This window comes from Schistocerca nitens, chromosome 10, assembly GCF_023898315.1.
Source record: "Schistocerca nitens isolate TAMUIC-IGC-003100 chromosome 10, iqSchNite1.1, whole genome shotgun sequence".
Lineage (NCBI taxonomy): Eukaryota > Metazoa > Arthropoda > Insecta > Orthoptera > Acrididae > Schistocerca > Schistocerca nitens.
The window spans coordinates 78,932,329-78,960,044 of record NC_064623.1 but is presented as its reverse complement, the minus strand read 5'-3'; the positions used below and the strand labels follow the sequence as shown (position 1 = coordinate 78,960,044).

General features: G+C 42.1%; 1 protein-coding gene across 1 annotated transcript in view; it reads left to right on the top strand.

Annotated features, from left to right (window-relative positions):
• Positions 1-15,160, top strand: part of LOC126210206 (nuclear RNA export factor 1-like) — a 194,203-nt gene extending 179,043 nt beyond the window's left edge. The window contains exons 14-15 of the mRNA XM_049939386.1: positions 2,368-2,504; positions 14,572-15,160. Coding sequence (XP_049795343.1) covers positions 2,368-2,504; positions 14,572-14,677 — 243 coding nt within the window. The 3' untranslated portion in view covers positions 14,678-15,160. The remainder of the gene's footprint in view (positions 1-2,367; positions 2,505-14,571) is intronic.
• The last annotated feature ends 12,556 nt before the right edge of the window (positions 15,161-27,716 follow it).

Sequence of the window (27,716 nt, the reverse complement as noted above, 5' to 3'; positions counted from 1 at the left end):
AACAATAAGGTTATTTCTCACGTTCATCAGCAACCTTCTAAATTTTTTGCTTAGCGCTATATGATCAATTTGGTTTTCCGTCCTGTGATCAGGGGATACCCATGTAACCTTATGGCAATTATTATGTGGGAATAATGTACCTCCAAATACCAAATCGTTACTGGCACAGAAATTTGAAAGCATATCCCCATTTACATTCATCACTCCGATACCATGGACTCCTTTTACATGCTCTAGGCCTTCATTGTTCTTTCCGACTTTTGCATTTAGGTCTCCCATAATAATCAATATGTCTCTCTTACTGGTACTTACAATGGTGTCACTTAAAAGGTGTATCCATCTTGTGTTTGGATTTCTCCAAAATCTAGGCATCTCACCTCACTAAGTCAGAGACTGTCCAGTCTGTAAGTCGTCATCTACTTTGTAACCTGTTTCAGTCTGCTGGCTTCTCTCAGTATTCTAATATTCCATAAACCTATTTTCGTTGTCCTTTTCATGGCAAAGGTCATCATATTTGAGTCCGTCCGACTGTTCTTTTCTGCTGTTTCTTTAATCATTTGTTTTTGGGAGTGCCAGTGATTGGCCCACAGCTCCCTAGTCTGGTGGTGGGGCTGCCACCTAAGAGCCTCCAGTCTTGCCCGATTTTCTTTTAAGGGTTTACTCCCCTAGGTCAGCTGGCTTCCCTACACCTAAGAGTCCCCCCTTCCCTTTATTATGTTTTGAGATGGCAGGAAAAGGACAGGGTAAGGACAGGCTTGGGATAGATGAAAAGGACCCATGGGCCGTTGTGGGACACACTTCGTCTGGCTCCTTCCCCTCAGCCAATCCGGCATGGGTGACCCTGCTGGTAGCTAAGCTACCGCTGGTATAGCTCTCAGGATCCAGGGCACGCAAACCTCCTCGCCCACACGGACAGTGCTGCTGTAAGGCCATGTCCCCTGAGGAGGCCTAAAAGAGTGATTTTTATCCAAATGTTACAAAATTAATGATTGGAAAAGCTTCCCCAACATTGCAGGAAAGTACCTAGATACTCGTACAGTGAAAGTATCCAGAGTGACTGTGGAATATCCTTAAAAGATCCTAGTTGACATTTGCTTCCATCCTGACAACTATTGTGGTCTTCCACCTTTTACTTCACGTATATAAAATTACTTACCAGAATAAAATCGACACTGAAATAATTGCTCTGACTGCCATCTCTGGAGGCTTTAAAATGATATCGTGTAAATGGAAGAGTGGCAATGTCTCATTTGGTCCAGAAAGATTGTGATCAAACATGACAAAAAAGAAAAGCCATTTGAAGCAGAATGTGAACGGTGGGATTATTAAGAGGAGTCAAAATTGGCTCACCTTCCACATTGTTGCATAATATTTGTTATATTCTTTGGTTCACAGAACCCATCGCAGGCAAAGGCTGGCACCAGTCCATTTAAGAGGTTTACATACCAGTATTAACGGTGGACTCACTGCAAGTTGCCTAAAGAGGAGGGGGAGGGGTGGACTCAAAAATTATTATTTTGACATACACAGTTTAAATAACTCAGCAATGCCCTATTTTATCATCTGCATCTTCCCGCACTAACATTCTTCAAAGTATTTCAAATCTGAGTTGTTTAGCTGGATCATCAATCAGCATAGTTGGGAACCTTCTGTTTCTAACAGTATCTGTTCCTGTCATCAGAGTCATTAGGGCTTAGAGCTAAAAACAACAGCTTTTGGTATTTGAGAGTGATTTTTTGATGTAAAAACTGGTGGGTTGTTATGTCAGCATTTTCATGATGGTCCTTGCCCTCTTCACATTATTCTTAGGTGTCTGGCAATGTCTCATTTCGTCCAGAAAGAGGATATTCAAGAAGATATACAGAAGAAGGAGAAGAAGATATACAGGAGAAGGATATACAAGACCTAGTGCCGAATGCCAGAATGTAGGTGCAGCTTTACGATTATTCGCATCACTTTGTTGAGATGTGTGTGAGTCATCAGGACAAGTGCACTGCCCATTGTGATATGAGTGCTATAGTCCCCTTCACCAAAGATGAGTTTCTGAGTGATTTAGTGGTACTGCTGAATGTGGTTATTGGAAGTTACGTTAACAGTTCAGGGTGCACAAGAAATATTTTTTGGAAACTTCATATCAGTATTTCATATTTTTTACAATATTTCCAAGAAATAAATTTGAATGAGCTAAACATTTTGCATTTATTACACTGTTAACTAATTTGGAATGAGTGTTGTTTATAATATGTAACATCCTTACATTTATTTACCTCTATTGAAGATTCTCCTTCATGGTGAGATATTTAGAATGTGATCTATGACTAAATAAATGACCAATTATGTTATACAGTATATGTATTTTGTTTACAGGAGGCATTCAAGTACGTAAGACCACCTAAAAAAATAAAGAAAAAGCGACCAACGCCTAATTTGTCAGAGTGCGAGAAGGAGTCCATGACCGGAATGGTTCAGCAACTGACTAGTATGTCAGCTCTATGGTCACGAAAGTATGTACCATTAATTTTGTTGATTTACTTCATATTATGTATAACTCATTGACAGTGGAGGAAATACCACACATACAGTATTTGCTGCCTCCATTGATGAAGTTGTTGATAGGTGCTTCTATAGTGGCGGTGGCAGTGGTTTGGAGGCAGCCTGTTCAAATTGATGTATGGAAGGAAACAGATGGTATTTAACCAGAAAGGGGGAAAGTTCTTGAACACTGGTACTTGCAACAATGTCCTGATTTCAATCTCAACCCCCCCGCCCCATGGGTTTGTGCATGGCACACACGGGCCCCTAGATATTGCATCCAATTCTTCCTTTCCTGGCTGCATTTCCTTCACCTTGCACTCCCTCCCTATCCTTGCTCCTTCCCCACTGCCCCCCTCTTCCCCTCTCCCGGTGTTCTGATTTATATCCACCTGGTTTCCTGTATTGCTTGCTATTTTCTTGCCTCTGTCTGCTCATCCCCTCTTGAGGTTTGACCTCCACTTCAGAATTTCCTGTTTTTAGTGTGAGCCATTTGGGGAAGAACTCCCTCCCTAGCATCTACAGTGTGGATTCCTCTCCCTCCTTCTTTCCTTCCCCTCCTCCTTCCCTGTTGTAGCCCCCTTCCATCCTGCTAGGCCACCAGCATGTGTAACAAGGCTGTGTGGTGGGTCTGTTATGTACCCATATTTCTGAGCCCCTTGACAACACAGGAATCACACTACTGATACCTGAGCTTTTCCCTCCCCATGTATGCCAAGGAGTGGTGGCTTGTCTTCTTGGAACATCAGAACTCTCGGCAACGGCCACCGTGCCAGATGGCCCTCACAGTGGCTGGGTGGCACCCGTGGGGAAAGCTCTTGGCCGAAGTGGGTGGTATCAAGGTGGATGCTTGACACATGAAGCGTATCGAGCTGGAAAAATCTGGCCATTCTCAAACGACCATCTCTTTGAATGGGGAAGGATCATTGATTGCTGTTTCTATGAGCCGACAACCTTCCCTTACGTAGCTACACCACGGGAGGAGGGCCAGGCTTGCCGTCTTCAGATGAAACACTTTCCCCGTTACCTCATCTGTACCAGGACAGATGGGGATACATTCACTGCCACAAAGCCATTGTTTTTTGTGGAAAATATCAAGGACACGTTTGGTGAAGTGGAGTGCCTTAGTAAGATGTGGTCGGACTCCCTGTTGATCAAAGCTTCTTCAGCCAACCAATCCACAGCTCTTTGTGCCTGTGAGCGTCTTGGCAGTGTCCCAGTGTCTATTAATCCTCAACAATCTCTGAATATAATCCAGGGAGTGATTTTTCATAGGGATCTCATCCTGCAAACTGAGGAGGATTTCTGGGCTAATGTGGAGCAGCGTGGCATTCATTTTGTTTGGCGTATGCAGAAGGATCGATACTGGTGCCTTCATTCTGGCTTTCAAAGGAAATTCCCTCCCAAAGAAGGTCAAGGTTATGTGCTAAGATGCGTGAGCTGTATGTCCCTCCACCTATGCAGTGCTTTCGGTGCTTACGTTTTGGGCATATGTCTTCCTGCTGTACAATGGACCCTGTGTGTGGTGTACAATGGACCCTCTGTGTGGTGATTGTGGACACCAACTCCATGAGGGAAGCCCTTGTGTTCCGCCACTCCCCTCCCTCTCTGAATTGCCCAGCTTATAAGAAAAAAAAGAAGATCCAAGAATAAAAGTCCCTGGATTACCTGTCTTATGCTGAGGCTCACCAAAAGGATGATAGGCTCCATCTAGTGTCACTACCTTAAACTTTTGCCTCTGTTACTTCATTTCCTCCTCCTACCTCTTCCTTATCCCAGTCCCGTCCCCCTCTCCTTGCCCCCTCCCCCTCCCCCTCCCCTGCAGTTCCCCCGACCTCCCACCTGGGAGCTGCCCCCCCCCCCCTCTGCCTGAGGAAGTATCCCCCTTCTTCTGCATCTCCCAGGCTGGAAGACTCCTACCACCACTCGGCCACGAGACGCGCCCCAAGGTCGCCTGCTCTTTTTCAGTTCCAGATCTTGCAGATGCCTATATTCCTATGCCCTGCCCTCCTCCACCTCTGAAAGAGGAGGAGAAGAAGAAGAAACATAATCTCAAGCAAACACCCCCACCCCCCCCCCCTCCCCACCCACCCAATGCCATGTCCCCCTCCCAACCTAAGTCTGACATCTTATTTATGGATGTCACCCCATCCTTGTCAGTGATGACCACTGATCAAGTGACATAACCTCTCAGCTTCTTTTGTCTAACCTGAACTCTCGCTGCATGATCCTCCAGTGAAATTGCAACGGATACTATATCAACGTCTTGTCACCTCCTATTCTGCATTCTGTTTTATTCTTCAAGAAATGCATTCATGTGATGACCACTCTCCAACTTTTTGTGGTTATTGGGCATTCTTTTGGAACCATGCTGGCCCCGGGGTAGCATCTGGTAAGATCAGCACTTTGGCTTGCTCCTATGTCGTTAGTGACTGGATCCCCATACGCACCAACCTGGAAGCAATAACGGTTTGAGTGCAATCACCATTTGCAATGTCTACTTCCCTCCATGTAGGCCCCCTTCCTTACATTGCTTTGTCTACCGTAATCCAGCAACTCCCGCCCCCGTTTCTCCTCCTTGTGGACTTCAATGCCCACCACCCATTGTAGAGGAGTGTCACATCAGTGGGTTGGGGTCTCCTAATTGACCAACTTATTACAGACCTCGATTTGTGTCTCCTCATTGTCGGTTCCCCTACCTGCTTGAGTGCTGCTCATGGCACCTTGACTGCTATCAATCTCACAATTTCCTCCCCTGCCCTCGTGGCTTCCCTACATTGGTCATCCCATGATGACCTTTGTGACAGTGACCACTTTCCGGTGATTCTATAATTCCCCTGCTGCTGCCAGGCAGACAGGCCCCCACGTTGGGCATTCTGGAGGGTCAATTGGCCTTTATATACATCTGCTGTGCACTTAGACACCTCCCTCTTAAATTCCATTGATGCATTTGTGCAAGGCGTCTCTGACACTATTCTTTATGCTGCTGGCACTGCTGCCCTCCCTATCCACCAGTCCCCATCATTGTCGACCAGTACCGTGGTGGATGAAGGATTTTGCTGTCACTGTCCAGGACCGCCGACGTGCGCTGCAGCAAATTAAGCAACACCCTTCACAGACCAACCTCGTCACTTTTAAGCATCTCCGTGTTAAGGCTCATTACCTTATTTCGCAGACATCACACAAATTATGGAAGAATATGACGATTCGAAATTTATACAAAAATTTCGTACTACCACTTTTTGATTTCATAATTGAGAAGCTGGAGCATATGAATTAAATGTGAAACTATTTCGGAACATAAAGCTATTTGCTTTTAGTGGGCCTAATAGTCATTTGATATTGGTACATCGTGAATTATATTCTGTCGTGCTATGAAAATGATCATTTGTCCAAAACAGTCTCGTTGATTTGGTGTATGTTACAATTGCTGCAACATTAGACAAGCCTATTTCATTTCATCTATCAGAAAGTGACAAAATAGATGTAATCAGATCAAGAAGTCATACCAGTTTTGGGTACTATTTGTATTAACAGCTTTTTTAGTATTATGTAATGACATTTTGATTTTTCACGTAGCAAAACTTTTGATAAACTTTAATGAGGTAATAGATTTTTTTGCAGAAAGGAAAGCGTGCCATGTAAATTTGTAGCAAGATTGGAGAGAAAAAAATGCTACGACCTAAGGACTGAAGAAATGTGTAGTGTCTTACTTGTCTCTTGTCTTTATTGTTTTATGTATCCTATATTTAATTTCATGTCACACAAAACAGCAAGTTATGAACTAATAGACAATAAAGAGTGCAAATTTTCTGAAGAGTTCTTGTTCCCCTGGTTACAAATAATCCCATCCTGTATTAACTGCGAAGATAATTTCTTTTTTAAAAAAAAGAAAAAAAGAAATGGAGAGGAGGGTCAGGATGTCAAACCGGCTGACTGGGAGCAGGAGAGGCACCACAGGGAATTTTATTTTCCTCTGTCGTAAATATAGTTTGATGGCATTCGTTACAAAATATACAAGTTTGAATTCCACAGAGCGAAGTACAGTGATGTGCGATAGATGAATGCTGTGTGAAGAGGCGTGACAGTGCGCTTTTTTACACTTAAGACCAAATAACATGTCTTACATTTTCTCGAACATATGTTTCATGTATCAGACTGTTCAGAAAGATATACGCTACAAAATGAACATGTTTTGAAAAAATTTTGGCATCCAATCTCAGATGCTTTGGGGAGGGTTCGGAAATGTCGTAGATCTGGGGCAGATGCGCAGAGTTGTAGTGGGGAGATGGGTAGTCTCCAAGTGACCCTTGTTTACATTTAGTGATTTTGGTGTTTCTTCTTCGTTTACTGCTTTCACGTCAAGTGAAAACAAAATGCATCTCTGTGGCCGGGAGCTATCAGCTAAATGGAAATACATTCGCATAATTATGGAGGGCTAAAATGTTATTAGTTTCAGGTCTTATTTTATTCTCACCTTTCTGATAGTCAAGCATTAGTCGCCTTGCAGAACAATGAAGCTATTTTTGCCGGTTTGCTCAAGAAATTTGGCTTTTATTAATCTTTTCCGCTGAAGCAGTTAATTTATTTGAAACGAAGTGTTTAATTCCACGCTGTTGTTTAGTTTCAGCTGTTCAGTGCATTTCAAATGCACGTTTGGCATTATGCCACATTAAAGAACTAAACATGAGATAATACAGTACTGGTACTCCAAGAAAATTTACGTTCCGAAAACCACACTGGAAAGCTTAATATCAGTTCGAGGCCTACTTCATTGGGAATCTGGACAGGCGAAGGTGCACTATAAGCCGAATTATGCATTTTAGTATGGTTCACAAAATTCCGATGCTCTTGGAGTATCCTCTGATGTCTTATTTCTTTTATGACATAATGTAAGATCTGTTAATGTTTTACACGTACAAACATACGGGCTCCCAATGTCGTCATAGCTGCGCAAGTGCAATGATGCCTGTCATATGCCGTTCTCTGGCAACTGCGGAAATTAACCTATTTCTAGCAGGTGATGGGAAAATATTGCGAAATGTGGTTTGAAAAGCATTAAAGCCTAGTTTACACGACGACATTGGGTTGTGCCACTCATTGTGTTGAATGAGTTGCACGAAAATTGTTTCATATATGACTGTAGACATGGTGATGCCAATATACATGTCAGTTTCATCATTTTGTGGGTTCCTGAGTCGTGTCTGAAATGAAAGTTTTGGCAGCTGCACGTCACACGAGTTGTGATGGAATTAATGCCATTCCTATTCTTGTTCATGGAACTGTCAAAAAGGCGGCGTAGCACTTCGAGCTGCAGTAGGTGTTGCTTGTGCTGCATTAGTAGTTTGGTTCACTGGGAGCTGCTGTACCGTGTTTAGCAGAGAGGATATTTGCTGGCTCCAAAACTGAAACATCTGCATTAGCTGCATTGCATCTAATGCTGGCATACTCATGAGCAGGGCTAAAATAGCTGGGGTGGACATGTTGGAAGAGACAAGTGCAAGAAACAGACAAGGCTAGCAAGAAAAATAAGTACAAACGCTAAGAAAATTTCGGCAACGGCCACATGAAAACACTGATTAGCAAAAACATGATAAGAGACTGTTAAAGCAAGTAAACAACCCTGTAAATAAAAGACGAGACAATTAAGGTGCCAGCAAACCACAAAAGCAAAATTTCGTGGCCGTGAGGTGTGGCCCTTTTCTTTTTCTTTTTTAATCCCCATCCTCAATTTTTTTGTATCTTGCAAACTTGTCCAATATAGGATGCCTAGGAAGCTGTTTTCTCTTATTGCTAGACAGCAGGTCAAGCATATCATATTAAAGGAGTTTATTACAGTAAGTTAAATTGACAATACTTAACTCTGCATATTCACAAATGTGTCGCAAGCAAATGGTGGCATGAATATAATCAACATCCTTCGGTATATACAATTTCATTGCAAGCAAAACAGTACTGTCCATAAATCACTGCAGAAGCGTTTGTATGATGGCTCATCATCCACTGCCCTCTCTGCTCTTCGAAAACTTTGTATTTGGAGTCTGCCATCCGACTGACCTTTTCCCGCCGCCATGACCTTATTGCCGTCTTTTTTTTACCCAACAAAAGCCTGTGATACCATTTGACGATGTCACATCTTCACTACTTTGCATGATTTTTATACAGAGAACTTTTTGTCACTCCACACCATCAGCGTTTCAGTTGGTCTTCACACAGTTCTCCCATTTCTGAGATAATCGGCTCCCACAGGGATCTGTACTGAGTGTCCCACTCTTTCTAGAGGCCGTTAATGGTTTTGCAGCAGCAGTGGGGTCCTCGGTATCACCCTTCTTATATGCTGACGACTTTTTTATTTCCTTTTGCTCATCTACTGTTGGTATGGCTCAACGTCAACTTCAGGGAGCCATACAAAAAGCACAGTCGTGAGCCCTTACCCCCAGCTTTCAGTTTTCAGCCCCCAAGACTTGCATCGTGCACTTTTGTCACTGTCATACTGTCGACCCACATCCAGAAATTTACCTCAGTATGCAACTACTTAACACTGTGGAGACATATCACTATTTGGGATTGGTTTTTGACACACACTTGTCATCCCCATCTTCGTCAGCTTAAGCAAAAGAGCTGGCGACATCTTAACACTCTTCAAAGCTTAAATTGCACCGACTGAGGTGCAGATGGCCCTACACTGTTACAGCTGTACAAAGCCTGTGTAGAGTCCCATCTTGGCTTTGGGTGTTTGGTGTAGCATTGCCCTCAGCAGTGCATATGCTGGACCCTATACACCACTGTGGAGTTCGACTTGCGACGGCTTTCTGAACGAGCCCAGTAAACAGCATACTTGTGGAAGCTGGGGTTCCTCTATTGTGGATCAGGCAACAATGACTCCTTGCAAGTTATACCACACACATTCACAGCCTATCTCAACATCCAAATTACTGTCTCCTTTTCACTGACACGGCGATTAATCTCCCACACTGGTGGCCCAGATCGGTGATTGGAACTACAGTCTGCGTCCAGTCCCTTCTCACTGAACTCTAGTCTTTCCCTCTTCCACCTTTTCTCTGGGTCCACTCACACTCACTTCCATTGTCCATGCTTCGGCCACAGCTTCATCTGGACCTATCACAAGGCCCAAAAGACTCAGTTCCTTCTGAGGCTCTCTGCTGCCAATTTTTCCATTTTCTCAGTGAGTTCCAAGGCTCAAAAATAGTCTACACTGATGGCCATGATGGTCATGTTGGATTCACTGATGCTCACACTGGACTTATTGAACAGCGTTCCTCGTCGGATGGCTGCCGTGTTTTTCCTGTGGAGGTGAGTCCTTTCTCATTTGTAGTGACGAGCTCTCGACCAGTGCTTCCCTCAACATCCTGTGGTAGTGATTTGAGGGGGGGTTTTGTCACCCAGTCTGAGGGTTGGCAAGTGGCTTCCTCTCCCAGGCCTTCACCCTACCTTCATTTTAACTCTGCCTCACTCCCTCGGTGCTGTCTGTTCGACTTTGTGTTTGCCTTTTCACAGTCTGTGTTTCTCTTGCCTTCTGTTTTCAGGCTGGAGATTTTAGCGTGTTCCAAATGGCTGGCTTATCCTTTTTTATTCTTGCTATCAGCCAGCCCAGGCCATCTGCTGTATTGTTTTAATGCCTTCTACTGCTTTTTTCCTTTTTGTTAATGTTTTCACTTTTGGCTTGCTTGTTTTGTTTTCTCTATCAGTGTGGCTACGCAGTCAATTTTATGCATTTTGTTCCTTCTGTTATTTGGAGTACGGTTTTAATTCAAGAACTGTGTGACTATGGAAAAAGTGATTGATAAACTGCAGTTTACTCCCTTTAAACCAAAAACCAACCAACACCAACCTTTCATCATTTTGCAGTAGAAGGGGGGGGGGGGGGTCGTTACTGAGGAAAAAGAGTTTTATGAAAGTTTAAATTATTCGTAAATTTCATTGCAAATCACTAAATGCTGTCATTTTGAAATACTAAATGAATAAAGTATGGGTAGTTGTGCGCCATCAGTTATGCTCCCTCGAGACAAAAACAATTTCTAACTGTAGTATTTGTCTTTATAAAACTTTTAGCATCAGATTATACCTCTTAATGAATAAATTAGGACAGAATTTTAAACTTTGTCAACAATTATGCCCCCCCCCCCCCCCCAGCACTCTGGAACCTGTTAGATAGGCAACCTGCAACTGCTGTCAGGTTCTGGCATAGTCACTTAGTAATATAGATTCTGGAGTTAGGTGAAAGAACAAACTGTAAGTTTTGTGTGTCTGATATGAGAACTGAAGACTACCAGCAGGACTTTTTAAGTAAAATAATTAACAAACGGAAATGCGAAGGAATGTCCAAAATGTAGAACTTTGTGAGAAGCAGCAGTTCTGAAGCATGTGGTGACAAACTTTGCTAAATGTTAAATTAAAATTAACCAGTATTCAGAAGCTCTTTGTAGATTTTTGAAAGGAAAAGGATTGATGGTATGGTTTAAATTGAAAAGAAAAGTACCTAGGTGAACAGAGAAAACATGTCTTGATCTAGAAAAGGCTTTTGATAGAGGGGACTTGAAGGTACAGGCTGTTTTCAAAACATTGGTCCTACTTCACAAGACTAAATATTCTGCATGAATGGAAACAGAGACTTGAAGGAAATTTCAACTTACACATCAAAACTAAAAGTTTACCTCAGCCCCAGTTCTAAGTTGCCATTTCGGATGTTGTGGTTGGGGGCTGCCCACTGCTGGCTTGATTGCTCGTTCGTCCCATTACACAATAGCAAAAGAGATTTTCCATTCTTCATTTCAACACGTGCAGTTCTGTTACTGTTGTGTTGCTCCTCCTGCTTTGTAAGGGGCATACAAATCTTGCATTGCGTCATTGGCCTCCCAGGTCTCCTTTGCAGTGAACTGTGACACCATGTGACAACAGTGCTGAATTCAATAGCTCTAGACATGCTTGAAAAAGTACGAGATGAGGTTGGTTATAATACAGATATTTGTCGTGCATTTGTTGGTGAAAGGTAAATAAAAACTTCACCCCAAATGTAATTGTGGAAAATTGTCTAATGTTGCAAGTCCATGGATGTGAAACATATGTCATTGTCAAATTAGATGATTCTTTTGAAAGTAAAAACTTTATAGTCCCAAGTGTCAGTTGAAAATTATCCCTAGTTTCTGTATTCATTCATATAGAAATTATAGTCTTGTGAAATTGGTCAAAATTTAATGTTTGGAGAATTGAATAAAACTGAAATAAACTTAGGGGATAGGGTGGCCTGTAGTATTTTGTGATAAACTAATTAAGTTTGGAAGACCATCTGAGCAGTCCTTTCAGATTGTTTGCTGATGATTCTGTCATTGCCTCTAATAAAGTCATCAGAAAATCAAAACAAATTCCAAAATGATTTAGACAAGATATTTACATCATGCAAAAAGTGATAATTTAAACAATAAAAAGAGTAAGCTCTTCCACACAAAGACTTAAAAAAAATCCATTTAACGATAAGGCTCACAAATTTGAAGGTTGAATCAAACAATGGAAAAATCGAGGATGGAATAATTACAATATTATGAAAAGGATATATTGCTGCCCACCATATAGCAGAGATATGGTCTGGCCACTGCAGCCACACACAGTGGTCATTGTGTGTGTGTGTGTGTGTGTGTGGGTGTGGGGTGTGGGCGGGCATGTGTTGTCTAATTCTGAAGAAAATGTTTTGGCTAAAACCTTACTTGTCAAACCTTACCTGTTTCACTGTCTATTTGTTGTGCCTATCTGTGACTCATCATCTCTGCTGTATGGTGAGTAGTAATCTATCTTTTTCATAATATTGTCAAATTTAAAGATCATTGTTTCATGTAAATACCTAGGCGTTACAATTATGAACACATTACAATGCAACTGTCATATAGAAAGTGACTGATTTTTGTTGACAAAATACCTACTAAAGGGATTGCCTACAGTATGCTTGTCCATCCTCTTCCAGACTATTGCCTCATTGTAAGCAGTCCTTTCCAGATAGAGTTGATGAGTAACATTGGAAATGTTTGAAGAAGGGCAGCCGATTTTATATTATTGCAAAACAAAGAGAGAGAGAGAGAGAGAGAGAGAGAGAGAGAGAGACTCATGAATACTATAAACGAGTTGAGGTGGCATCATTGAAACAGACATTTTTCACTTTTGTGACATTTTTCCACAAAATTTCAATAATCAACTTTCTCCTCCAAACACATTGTTGACTCCCATCTAAATACAGAGAATAGACCATTGTAACAAAAGAAGAGAGATTAGAGCTCACACGAAAAGATTTTTGTGTTCAGCAGTGGAATAGTTGAGAAATTGTGTGAAATTTGTTTTGTGAACACTCTACGTATGTGTGCATTCCAGAGTAGTGTTATAGATGTTGTATCCAGATAAGGTTTCCATAACTAAGTGTAAGGTGTGTCTGAAAGAGAAAGTTTGCTATCTGTGGGTTACATTTTTGACATGTGACAATGAGGCATTGACCCTGAATACAAACACTGTGGGTTGCTCAGAGAACAGAATTGGATCTAGGGTTGGGGTGTCATGTGGCAAAATGACCAAATAAGGTTTACAGAATGAGATTTTCACTCTGCAGCGGAGTGTGTGCTGATATGAAACTTGCTGGCAGAAATGGGGCTGTGAGGAAGGGGCGTGAGTCGTGTTTGGGTAGCTCAGTTGGTAGAGCACTTGCCCGCGAAACGCAAAGGTCCCGAGTTCGAGTCTCGGCCTGGCACACAGTTTTAATCTGCCAGGAAGTTTCTGACTAAATAAGGTTGTTTAATTGTAAGAGATGAGAATGAGGTTCTTCTTATACTTGTGAATTTGGTCAATAGTAGCAGTTGCTGAGAGCCTACTGTAGTGCTAAGGTAAGGAGAAAAGTTTTGTCTTAGCATGAGGACTGTGTTGTTATAAATAAAATCCATCTTTATTTCACTGTTGTGGAATTATTTTCTTTATACACCTCTGTAGATTAACAGCGATTTGTGTCTCTCACGCAAATGGCTAATTTCGAATACTGTGCCATTATAAAACTCCATTGCTTTTGATTTGGGCAGTAATGTTGCTACATCTGTCATGTAAGTCTTTCAAGAGGAGGACAGCCAATTTGAATTCAGATGCTCATTGATAAAGATGGCCACAATTATGGTTTCAGAGAAAAAGAGTGTCAAAAATGAATAAAATAACTGATGTGATATTGGGAACAAAGAGTACATTCAACATAACTAACTGTGAGAAAGTGCCATGTGCATTGAAGGAGGGAGGGAGCGAAGAATCTTTTGACAAGATTTTGCACCCACCCAACGGAGAGAAGGTTGATGATCATCCGGGTTTAGCTTTGCCTGACTTATATTGTGTGATGGTAAACATTATGGCAGCCATAGATGGATATATTGCATACTTTCCAGAACAACATCTTAGGGGTGTAATCCAGTCACTGGACTGAAGTACTGTGTTGAAAAATTGGTGCATTTTTAATCAAGAAACACATTTCCCTTGCAAGCTGAGAACTTTAAACCTTTGCCCCAATGTGACAGAGTGACTATGAAGCAGAACCATGTTTCATTTCAAAAGTGTGGCAACTACAAGAGCCGGCCGAAGTGGCCGTGCGGTTAAAGGCGCTGCAGTCTGGAACCGCAGGACCGCTACGGTCGCAGGTTCGAATCCTGCCTCGGGCATGGATGTTTGTGATGTCCTTAGGTTAGTTAGGTTGAACTAGTTCTACGTTCTAGGGGACTAATGACCTCAGAAGTTGAGTCCCATAGTGCTCAGAGCCATTTGATCAAACTACAAGAAAAATTTTCATTTCTCTGGGTACGTGTTTGAGGATGATTGGCAAAAGGAAGTTCTGTTTGTGTAAGCTTTAGATTCAGAGTTGTTTGCGTCATTTTGCTGGTCGCCATTATTTAGTATTGAAATGGCTGCAACTTATATTTTGATTCAACTTGTATTCTTGGGTGACTTCGGTTTTCTTCATGCTGTTTGGATTTCCATGTCATCAGAAACTAATGCTATTTGTTTTCTCAGGTGCCTGGAGGATACTGACTGGGATATGAAGGAAGCCCTCCAGATTTTTGTGGAACTTTATGAGATGGGCAAAATTCCAAAATCGGCATTTATCACCTCAAAATAGTAATGAAGAAAACTTCTCTCAGAAGAGACTGCATCTGAGTGCTGTGTATATTGTGTTAACTGTACCTTGAAACAATTGCCTGTAAATAAATATTGTTGTAATTTTGATTGTGTATTGGTGTTTCAAAGTGTGCAGAAGTTTGACAGAAAATTGTGCTGAGCATGCGTTGAATGTAGCTACACTCTTTAGATCAGAACCATTCCAGTGTGGATTATACAGTATGCTATTTGTATGTTAATACTTTTCAGTAATTGCAGAATGAGGAAGGAAAGGTGTCAACGTTGTCTGTAATGGTGAATTTTTAGGCTACAGCTATTTGGAAAGACCTGTTTTAGCTGTTCCTCTGTCTGTTCTATGTTGATTGTGCATTAATGTGACATACTTAATTTACGAATATTCATGTAACATACTCCAATGCTTTCATATTAAGTTCTTCATAGGAATGTATGTGGAAGACGAGTAAAAAAATGATTTACTAATTAACTCATTTTTGTGGTGTTCTTTGCTGGCATCTGTGTGTAAGTGTATTATTTGCTTTTCACTTCTTACATAACTTGTCCAGTATTTCTTTGCAAAAGTTATTCATTCAGGGAGCAGAAAGGATTTTATTAATAAACAGCACTTACACCGATGGCAAAACATTACTACCCACAAGACTGAATGCCATCTGACAGTGTTGCGGGAGTGTGAAATGGTATGTAAAGTATATAAGCACAGTAGAGAGGATTCATTCTAGCGACAATATGGGCTGCAAATGGGGAAATCCACTGACATAAGTGAAGGGTTAACTGCTGTGGCCATGGGCCCAAGAATGAACACTTGAAACTGGTCAGCTGTTCAAGTGCTATTGATGTGAGCATCTGTGGAAAGTTGTTAGAGGGCGGAGGCCACTCGTGGGTCTCGAATGCCCGTGCCTCATCTCAGAATGTGGTGTTTGGAGGCTTGCGTGCTCTGTAAAGTAAGACAGGCAGTGATTTGTGGCAGGTCAGATGACAGAGTGGAATGGTGGTGCAGGCCAAGTGTTTGAAAGCTCATCATTCAACACACATTATCGAATATGGGGCTCCACAGCAGACAGATGCTGTGTGTCCCTGTGCTGATTCGATGACACCTACAGTTACGATTGCAGTGAACATGGGATCTTTCAGAGTGGACTGTGGATCAATGGAAATGATCTGGTAGACCAACACCTCCAACCTATCACCCGCACACTCCCATCCTACATCAAAGACACAAACCACTTCCTAGAACGCCTCAAATCCATTCCCACTCCTCTCCCACCTGAAACCTTTCTTGTCACCATAGATGCTACATCCCTTTACACAAACATCCCACATACCCATGATCTCTCTGCCCTTGAGCACTACCTCTCCCAACGCCCACCCAAAGATCTTCCAAAAACCTCGTTCCTTGTCACGCTTACCAACTTCATCCTAACCCATAATTACTTCACTTTTGAAGGCCAGACCTACAAACAAATCAGGGGAACGGCCATGGGAACCAGGATGGCTCCGTCCTATGCTAACATCTTCATGGGCCGCATGGAGGAGGCTTTCCTGAAGACCCAACAGCTGCTTCCCCTGGCATGGTATGGGTTTATAGATGACATCTTTGTGGTCTGGACTCATGGTGAAGAAACACTCCTTAATTTCCTCCATAACCTCAACTCCTTTTCGAATCTGAATTTCGCCTGGTCCTTCTCCAAAACCCAAGCCACCTTCCTGGATGTTGATCTTCATCTTGTTGAAGCTCACATCCACACCTCTGTCCATATCAAACCCACAAACAAACAACAGTACCTTCACTTTGATAGCTGCCATCCATTCCACATCAAACATTCCCTTCCCTACAGCCTAGATATTCGTGGCAAACATATCTGCTCCAGTGATGAATCCCTCAACAATTACACCAATAACCTGACCAGTGCTTTCCTCTCCCGCAACTATCCTGCAGACCTTGTCCACAAACAGATCTCCCGAACAATACATTCCTCCCCGTCCAACAACAATGTTCCTACCCCCAGACCACACAGAAGCATCCCCCTTGTCACCCAATATTATCCTGGCCTCGAATACATCAACAAATTACTCAGCCAGAGATATGACTTTCTCAAGTCAACCCCTGAAATGAGATCATCCCTTGACAAAATTCTCCCCACACCACCCAGAGTTGCCTTTCGTCGCCCCCCCTAACCTCCGATCCTTGTTAAACCCTACAATATTCCCAGACTACCTCCTCTATCCAGCGGTTCCTACCCCTGTAACCGAACCTGCTGCAAAACCTGCCCCATGCATTCCCCCACAACCACCTACTCCAGCCCCGCTACTGGTAAAACACACACAATTCAAGGCAGGGCCACGTGTGAAACTACACATGTCATTTATTAGCTGACATGCGTGCACTGCACAGCCTTTTACATCGGTATGACAACAACTAAACTGGCTGAGCGCATGAACGGACACAGACGAACTGTCCGCCTAGGAGATGTCCAATACCCAGTAGCAGAGCATGCCCTCCAGCATAATTCTAGGGACCTAGGAACCTGCTACACCGTATGTGCCATTTAGCTTCTCCCACCCAACACCAGTCCCTCTGAACTGCGGAGATGGGAAATTGCACTCCAACACATCCTTTCATCCCGCCATCCCCCTGGACTGAACCTATGTTAAACAACCTCACTCCCATTTACTCTTCAGTCTTCTCCTCTTTCCCTTTCGTCTTTAGCCATTCACGCGTCTTTTCATCCTACATAGTTGTGTTTATCTTTATACTGTATACCTCTCTACTTCTGTATGCATCCTCTTTGGTTTGAAGCTGGCACAGTACTTACAGTAGAATGTCTTTGGCTTCCCTCTGACAACCATGCCTCCATCCTTGCTACCCCCCCCCGTTTTCCTTTCCCTGTTGCTTCATAACCTGGGTTGTGAGTAACTGAATCCACTTTCCCTTCTTCCCTTTCTTTCCCCTCTCTCCTCCCTGATGAAGGAACATTTGTTCCAAAAGCTAGGAACGTAAATTTTCGGTTCTGTTTTTTTGTGTATCTATCGGCTGTACTGAGCTGAGGTAAGTACTGGCCAGCCCCTCTGTCTCTTTGTTAGTATTTGTTTCACATCTTTATATGAGATTTTCCATTAATCATTTAGATCAATGGAAATGTGCGGCCCAGTTGGGTGAATCGTGTTCTTTGTTACACCGAGTCTACGTGTCGGATTACTCCGTCCTCCAAGCGAATGGCTCCTCTAAATTAGCACTGCTCCACAGACACAGACTGGTCAGGACAGTGTCGTAATGGGTCAGGAGTCTAATGGCAGCTGCAGAGTGGCGAGAACTGTGTTTGTGTTCGTCAGAAGACATTCGACTCGCACACGGGGTACCCTGGATTTGTATGCTAGGGAAGGAGACAAATGCCTTTAGGGGGTGTCTGCAGAAAGAGTCAGTGAACATAACAATTTTTTATTATTCTGTTAACTCGGACTGTCATCCGTGCCCGTCCTAGCCCCAGGCACAGCCTTTCATCGTCTCGTGACGTTCTGGCATTGACGGGCCAGGCACGGCTAATCGCCCCGTGGCGTACGTGCACAGCCGGGAGGCAGACCAGTTGGTGAATGCCGACACAGCAGATGCTGCAGTCACTGCACTTGACGCAGCTTACCAGCGGGCAGTAGCTGAGAGACGCCTTCTAGTGTGGTGGCCTGGTGCTCAGTGTGTGACAGATGTCAGTGTGGGCCAGAGTCAAACCCTATACAGATGGCCAGAGGGCAGCAGCTGTCGCACACCAGTGGCAGGGACTCAGGTGGCCCTCCGTTTGTGCTTCAGACAGTGAGGCAGTAGCAGAACGATCGACAGGCAGTCTCATAGAGACGGCAGCACAGTGTCGGCCCGGGCATTCGGGCACTGAGCTTAGGTTCTGTTCCTGTTGACAGTAGTGGAGACTGCATCGCAGGGACAGTATGCATTTGCATTAAGTGTTGGTGGGCGTCGACACGGCACAGCTGTTTGATGATGTCGGGATGGCCCCAGGGGGATATAAATACTGCTGTCCGGAGCTGATTGTGCTGTGAAGTAGTTCTGCTGCATTCCTCCATCGGCCTGGAGTGTCTTGAGCTGTGGTCAGTGTCCTAGTGCACTGTCATTACCTCACAATAGGTGGTCAGCACAGAAGCGGCTCAGCTCGAGTCGACACAGGTTGCAGACTGGCATTTGGCACTGACTGTCGTGCTAGATGGCACTGGGCTGTCGCTTTGGCCTCTGTTGTTACATTATTATGGTATGGGGGTCATTCACCTGAACATCTGTGGGGTATGTTTTAATAATCAAAAGCATTGTGCTGGTGTTGGACTGTAACTTCATTGCAGACCACTTTCATTCTACAAGGGTGGTGGCATCTTCCAGCAGGACAGTTGTCTCTGTGACAAGGTCATAATCGTGCTACAGCAGTTTGAGGAGCACAATAGTGAACTCACGTCAGTGTCTCGACATTGACTGACAAACCTGTTGGAAACTGTCGGTTCCCAGCCCTGTGCTCACAAACCACCAGCCTGTACTTTACAGGAATTGTGGTGGTTGTGCATAGACATCTGGCACTATACACCTACTGAGGACTTGACGAACTCAGGCTATGTAAAATCACTGTTGTGTTGCATTCCAGAGGTGGACCGACACACTGTTGAGCAAGTGGTCAGAATGTTTTGGATCACCAGTGTGTGTTGCTATAAAATATATTTTGTATTTATGTTCAGTAGGACGTCTAACGTAGTATAAGTCAGCAAGTGATGTATTTATAAGGAGTGTCCAGACTCGCTGTTGTGTCAATTTTTGTTTCCTCCATTTCATGACAAAGCTGTTTTGGCTACATTGCCATTATTGAGTGATGTATACAGGGTGAGTCACCTAACGTTACCGCTGGATATATTTCGTAAACCACATCAAATACTGACGAATCGATTCCACAGACCGAACGTGAGGAGAGGGGCTAGTGTAATTGGTTAATACAAACCATTAAAAAAAATGCACGGACGTATGTTTTTTAACACAAACCTAAGTTTTTTTAAATGGAACCTTATTAGTTTTGTTAGCACATCTGAACATATAAACAAATACGTAATCAGTGCCGTTTGTTGCATTGTAAAATGTTAATTACATCCAGAGATATTGTAACCTAAAGTTGACGCTCGAGTACCACTCCTCGGCTGTTCGATCGTGTGTATCGGAGAGCACCGAATTACGTAGGGATCCAAAGGGAACTGTGATGGACCTTAGGTACAGAAGAGACTGGAACAGCACATTACGTCCACATGCTAACACCTTTTTATTGGTCTTTTTCACTGACGCACATGTACATTACCATGAGGGGTGAGGTAAACGTACACACGTGGTTTCTGTTTTCAATTACGGAGTGGAATAGAGTGTGTCCCGACATGTCAGGCCAATAGCTTGCAACACTAGCAAGGGCCAGTTGCACAGTCCCTGGTTAGCAGTCGCTTAAGTTCTATGCCGGAAGTAGCATGGTAGATGCATTGTACGAACATGTAAAAACGCCTAACCAGAGAATAATTGTGCGATAACTAAACTGGTGATTCTGGTAGGGTAGTGAAGTTAACTGGCGATTAAGTTTTGACAGTGTCAGGAATAGTCCCTGAATTAGTCATGACAAGATTGTTTGTTAGAATGAGGAAGGAGAAGAAACGGACATCACACAAATTATTGAAGAATATGATGATTCCAAAATTATACAAAAATTTCGTACTACTACATTTCGGTCTCATGTTTGAGAAACTGGAACGTATGAATGAGATGTGAAACTAACATAAAGCTTTTTGCTTGTAGTAGGCCTAATAGGCATTTGATATCGGTACTTCGTGAATTATATTCTGCCGCGTTATAAAAATGACCATTTGTGCCAAAACAGCCTGGTTTATTTGATGTGTGTTACAATTGCTGCAATATTAGAAAGCCTATTTTGTTTTATTTAGCAGACAGTGACAAAATAGACATAATCATTTCAAGAAACGACACCAGTCTTGGGTACTATTTTTATTATAGCTTTTGCAGTATTAGGCAATGACATTTCGATATTTCATGTAGCAAAACGTTTGACAAACTTTGTTGAGGTAATAGATTCTTTCACAAAAAGTAAAGCATGCCATGTAAAGCTGTAGCAGTATTAGAGAGGAAAAATGCTAGGAGCTAAGGATTGAAGAAAAGTGTACTGTCTGGCTTGTAACTTGTCTTTACTGGTTTTATGTATCCTGTATTTAGTTTTATGTCAAGCAAAAGAGAAAGTTATTGCCTAATAGTGAGTAAAGAGCGGAAATTTTCTTGTTCTCCCAATTACAAATAATCCCATCAACTACTAATTGCGAGATTTTTTAAAGAGGTGTAGGATGTCAAACCAGCCACCTGGGAGCAGGAGAGGCACCACAGGCACTTTAATTTCCAGTGTCCTGAATATAGTTTGATGGCATCCATTACAAAATATACACGTTTCAATTCCACAGAGCGAAATACAGTGACGTGCGATAAAAAAAATGCTTTATGAAGAGGTGTGGCACTGTACTTTGGCACACTTAAGGCCAAGTAACGTGCCGTACATTTCCTCGAGCACATACGTTTTATGTATCAGACTCTTCAGAAATATGTGCGCTACAAATGAACATATTTTTGAAAATTCGATTTTTTAAATTTTTTACATCCTATCTCAAACACTTGATGGACGATGTACTATTGCCCAGATGCTCGCTGCATTACAAGTGCACATTTCATCTTCTAGCACGTATTGCATTATGCCATAATAAAGAACCAAACGAGACAGTACAGTACTGGTATTCCAAAAAAATTTACATCCCAAAAACCACACTGAAAAGCTTCATATCAGGTCGACGCCTACGTCATTGGGAATCTGGACTTATGAATGTGCAATTTAAATGTGCACATTTTAGTATGGTTTACAAAATTCCAATGTTTTGGATTATCCTCTGATGACTTGTTTCTTTTATGACGTAATGTAAAATTTTTTTATGTTTTACACATACGAACATACGGGCGAACTGCGTCATCGCAGCTGCGCAAGCGCAGTGTCGCCTGTTATCTGGTGCACTCTGACGACTACTGGGACGAACCTGTTTCTAACATGCCGCGGTAAAATATTGCTAATGGTGGTTTGAAAATAGTTACTTTAAAAGTAAATTTCCTTTTACGTAAGTTGGACTATGTGCGAGAATGCACGATGAATTTCTTAAATCACAGACCATTTGACTCTAAAAATTAACTCCTTGGTGACGAGCCATTTAGAGGAATTTCGAGCCCAGAAGATCAGACATCTGTGTCGTTATTATGAGGAAATTGATGTAGTACTATGGGATGCCCTCTCTCCTCTCTGGTAGCTAATTTATTTGTGGAAAACTTAGAGGACAAGTCACTGGACTCGGCTAAAAATTTTGCTGGCACATTTGTGTGATATACCCTAAAGTGTAACACGCGCAAGAAAGATCAACATCATATATGAGAGTTTCCCATGCAGTAAGTGAAAGCTTCGCTTTTCTTGTAGCAACACTATGTATATTAATTTAAAACATTAACTTTTCCTGTTTCTTTATTCGTGCTACTTAACAGTGATGTTGCTATTGGCTGAGTACATCACGTGTCCTATGGTCTGAATATCCGCTGTCATCGGCTGGCGAGATCACATGACATGAGCTATGACTGGCTTACAAAAGCGCATAGCAATCTCGATTTCAATGGTTCGGAAAGTAACATGCGGTGTTTGGTGGAATTCGAATTTATTCTTTCGTAATACGAAAATATGCAGCGTATATGTTTCAGCATATCAAAGATCTTTCCAAAACATGTTTTTTTTTTTTTTCCCCCTTGAGTTTCGTTTTCTAAAGTGCCGGGAAATTCTACGCCCATGTAAATAAAAACATAATCATTCAAGAGATTGACAAGTTTTACAATTCCGAAGGAAAATCTTCTGTAAATTAACATGGAAAAAGTATGTTTTCACCCGGGAGAAACTGCATTTTTAACCGAGAAATCCGGGAACTTTTTTTTCCCTTGTCCATGTACACACCCCGTTTAACTATTGAAGTAGTGCATTCAGTAGGTCAGTAAAAAATAGTTTACTCTGCTGAAGCTTGTGAATGGTACTTGCAAATATTGCTAGGAACCTCACGGTTACAAAACACACAACCTGTAAATGCAAAATAATGTTTAAGTTAATGAAGTGTGAATGTCCTGTGGCAAAGGATGCATTCATATTTTTGTTGCAGTTGTTTAAAAGCCTCCAGGTTGCATCCTCTTGCAGCAGGTTATGCCTTTGAAAGTAAGCCTCTTTTGTCAATCCCAGGACGTTCTCACTTACTTATCTCTTCTTTCACCTCACGCAATTATTTACTAATGTGAAAAGTTTTCAAAGTCCATGTAAAACTGCAAGTCTGTTCATAAATGGGAAGAAGGCAAGCGGATAGCACCTCCATGTGCTTCAAACCAGCCCTTGAGGTGAGCACAGCTTTATCAGTTTTTTTAAGGCTCAGACCTGTAAGAAAAATACTTTTACCCAATTATGTATGTGCCAGATGTGGTTCAACTATTGATCATACACGAACCGAAACTCTTCTCTAGGCCATGTTTTTGGTGTTTAGCTGCGTCTGGCAAAGAGTGTTACTTCAGTAGACATATGGTAAGTAGGTTTACAGGGAGAAGTTTTTCAGACCAGTGAGCTACAGTTCATCAAGGTGAAGCACCTTTGATGCGGAACCTAGAATGTGGAACTAGGAGGGAAACAAGGTCCACTGAAATTCATTTAGTTGAGCTCTCAAATAACTGCGTAGCTTTGCCGGTGTGGTGCGACAGTATTCTTATCACCCACTAAACATCTATCGGCACTTTTTTGACAGCACGTATTCTGTGTAATGTTAGTGAATCAATACATATCCACAAGGGTGAGCCGAAAAGCAGTGCCTCGGAATATTTTATTCTGTTCCCAATATCAGTTGACGTGTTACACGTTGTGCATATTACTCGGCAACTTCCCCGCCTCGCTGACAGAAGTTGCAACCCTCTGCCATTAGAGGGCTTCAAATTGTAGCACGTAACATGGAGGTGTGTAACTATGTCGGTGCATGTGAAACACTGTGCTATAATTGAGTGTTTTATTGCAGAAAATGTTCGTTCGCACATGGAGTACACTGACATTCATTATGACAATGCCAGATCACACGCGAGTGTTGCAACCTCTGCAAGAATGCGACACCTCGGTGTTCACTGCCGTCGATTGTTATCCGTGAGTAGGTTCTTCAAATGACATGCACATGTAAGTAAATATTCGTGGTGTCCACATGTGGCAAAGATACCATAGGGAGGTACTATTATATCTACGTTGACAGAAATTTTAAGAGTAAACTGTTCGTTTTTTTTAAATAAAGGGTGGTACTATTATATCTACGTTGACAGAAATTTTAAGAGTAAACTGTTCGTTTTTTTTTAATAAAGGGTGGTCCATTGATCGTGACTGGGCCAAATATCTCACGAAATAAGCCTCAAATGAAAAAGCTACAAAGAACGAAACTTGTCTAGCTTGAAGGGGGAAACCAGATGGCGCTGTCATAGGTCAAATGGATATCAACTGCGTTTTTTTTAAAAAGGAACCCCCATTTTTTATTACATAATCGTGTAGTACTTAAAGAAATATGAATGTTTTAGTTGGACCAATTTTTTCGTTTTGTGATAATGGCGCTGTAATAGTCACAAACATATGGCTCCCAATTTTAGACGAACATGTTGTCAGGCGTTGTCGGTAGATCACAATAGCAAATGTCTTTCAACTTTCCCCACAGAAAGAAATCCGGGGACGTCAGATCTGGTGAACGTGCGGGTCACGGTATGGTGCTTCGATGACCAATCCACCTCTCATGAAATATGCTATTCAATGCCGCTTAAACCGCACGCGTGTTATGTGCTGGACATCCATCATGTTGGATGTACATCGCCATTCTGTCATGCAGTGAAACATCTTGTAGTAACATCAGTAGAACATTACAGTGGCCCGGTCACGATCAATGGACCACCCTGTATAAAAAGGAATTTTCTTTCTTAGGTTATTAGGAATTTGCAACCCACCTTATATGTGCAGAAATTTTGTTTCATGTGCACATGTATCACATGATGGGGTGAATGCAGCATATCTGAAGGCAGGGTGGTGTGCGGCAATATTACGACATGTTGCAGCATTTGCTTCTGTGCCACTTACATCCTGCCTAGGGGATACACACCAATCCACAGATACTGGGAGACTTGTTTGTTGACATTTCCAAGAAGGTCAGTCGGTCACTGGTTGACAGTCAGAATGTACAAGAGACGTTGCACAAGGAAAATGTTTTATAACTTAAAAGTATAATCATCTGTAAAAATGTTTGTGTTGTAATGGAAAGTGAATACATGTATTACAAAGAAGAGTAGTCCGAAATCATTCAGCAATAGCTAGTCTCATAAGTATTTTTCCAGGCTGGCTCAGGCATCACAGTGGAGGAAGAGGAATCTAAAGCCAAGATACCAGGGCCACAGCATTTCTGCAACAGCTTCCACATGCTAGAAGGTAAAGTTGACAATCTACGACAACCAAAAATAACACGCAAATGGACCATTATAAACATGTGATGCATCACAGAGTCAACTTAAAGTTTTTACTGTTTCATCAGTAAGACAAACTAAAATAACAACACTTCTTCAGTAAAATACCTGTTTAAGATGATACCATCCATCCATACACTGACCTCTTCTGTATGACTAATTTTGTAAATCAAGAATTTTCAGCCTTCTCTGTATGTTTGCTCTGTTGTTATAAATCACCCCCACGCAGCCTTCATGCAAGTGATTATATTTATACTTTTCAAATACCTTTAATTTGTGTTAGTGTGGGAATTTAATCACAGTAACTACTGAAAGAAAACCACCAGTGTCCAAATACTCATTGTGCAGCTTAAAGGACGACTGCATAAAGTTTTATTTGGTGCACGTAGCATGTAAAATCATTCATTTCTGTATCCGGTCAGTATTTCCAAAATATAGCAGCTGCGATAGCTTTGTCATTTCCTTCATGAACATCTTGTACTGTGCACGGGTTGTCCATGATGGGGCATACAAGTAGGTGGCTTAGATCTTCAGCCCCGCAGACGCAAGAGGCGTCTGTGCTCTCTGGAAGGATTCCCCATTTCTTCAGGTTGATCTTGCATTGGGGGACACCCACTCTTAGGCGGTTGAGGGACCTCCATACAGTGTATTGTAGGTTTGCACCAGGAGCTAGTTCTTCTTTTGGTGATATGTTTATGGGCAGTGAGTGAATGAATGAATGAATAGTACAGTGTCACTATTTATCGGGAACATTGTTGTTAGCACAGGAAGTTGTTTCCTAAACAATCTTCAAAGTAAATACATGAAGATAGAAGTAGGTTAGCAAGGCAGTAGTGGTGGTGGTGGTGGTGGTGGTGGTGGTGGTGGTGGTCTTAAGTCCAGAGACTGATTTGATGAAGCTCTCCATGCTACTCTATCCTGTGCAAGTCTCTTTCTCTCCGAGTAACTATTGCGACCTTCTGAATCTGCTTAGTGTATTCATCCCTTGGTCTCCCTCTACAATTTTTACTCTTCACGCTTCTCTCCGATAATAAATTGGTGATGCCTCGGAATGTCTCCTACCAACCGATCCCTTCTTCTAGTCAAGTTGTGCCACAAATTCCTCTTCTCCCTAATTCTGTTCAGTACCTTCTCAATAGTTACATGATATATCCGTCTAATCTTCAGCATTCTTTTGTAGCAGCTCATTTCGAAAGCTATTCTCTACTTCTCTAAACTAGTTATCATCTGTGTTCTACTTCCATATATGACTACACTCCACACAAATATTTTCAGAAAATGCTTCCTGACACTTAAATATATACGCAGTGTTAAAAAATTTCTCTTCTTCAGAAACACTTTCCTTGCCATAGACAATCGACATTTTATATCCTCCCTACGTCGACTCTCGTGTTATTTTGCTTCCCAAATAGCATAACTCATTTCCTAATCTAATTCCCTCAGCATCACCTGATTTAATATGACTACACTCCATTATCCTTGTTTTGCTTTTGTTGATGTTCATCTTATATCCTACTTTAAAGACACACTCCATTCCGTTCAACTACTCTTCCAGGTCCTTTGCTGTCTCTGACAGAATTACAATGACGTTGGCAAACAAAGTTTATATTTCTTCTCCATGGATTTTTACTCCAAATTTTTTCTTTTGTTTCCTTTACTGCTTGCCCGATATACAGATTAAATAACATAGGTGATACGCTACAACGTTGTCTCACCCCTTTCTCAACTACTGCTTCCCTTTCAAGCCACATGACTCTTATTAACTGCCATCTGGTTTCTATACAAATTGTGAACAGCCTTTCGCTCCCTTTATTTTACCCCTGCCACCCTCAGAATTTGAAAGAGAGTATTCTAAACATTGGCAAAAGCTTTCTCTAAGTTTACAAATGCTAGAAACATGGGTTTGCCTTTCCTTAACCTATAGTCTAAGATAACTCCTAGGGTCAGTATTGCCTTGCATGTTCCAACATTTCTATGGAATCCAAACTGATCTTTTCTGAGGTTAGCTTCTACCAGTTTTTCCACTCTTCTGTAATTTGTGTTAGTTTTTTGCGAGTGTGACTTATTAAACTGATAGTTCGGTAATTTTCACATCTGTTAGCACCTGTTTTCTTTGAGATTGGAATTATTATATTCTTCTTGAAGTGTGAGGGTATTTCGCCTGTCTCATACATCTTGCTCACCAGATGGTGGAGTTTTGTTAGGCCTGGTTCTCCCAAAGCTGTCAATAGTTCTAATGGAATGTTGTCTACTCCCGGGGCCTTTTCGACTTAGGTCTTTCAACGCTCTCTCAAATTTTTCAGGCAGTATCATATCTCCCATGTCATCTTCATTTGCGTCCGCTTCCATTTCCATAATACTGTCCTCAAGTACTTCGCCTTGTATAGACCCTCTATATACTCCTTCCAGCTTT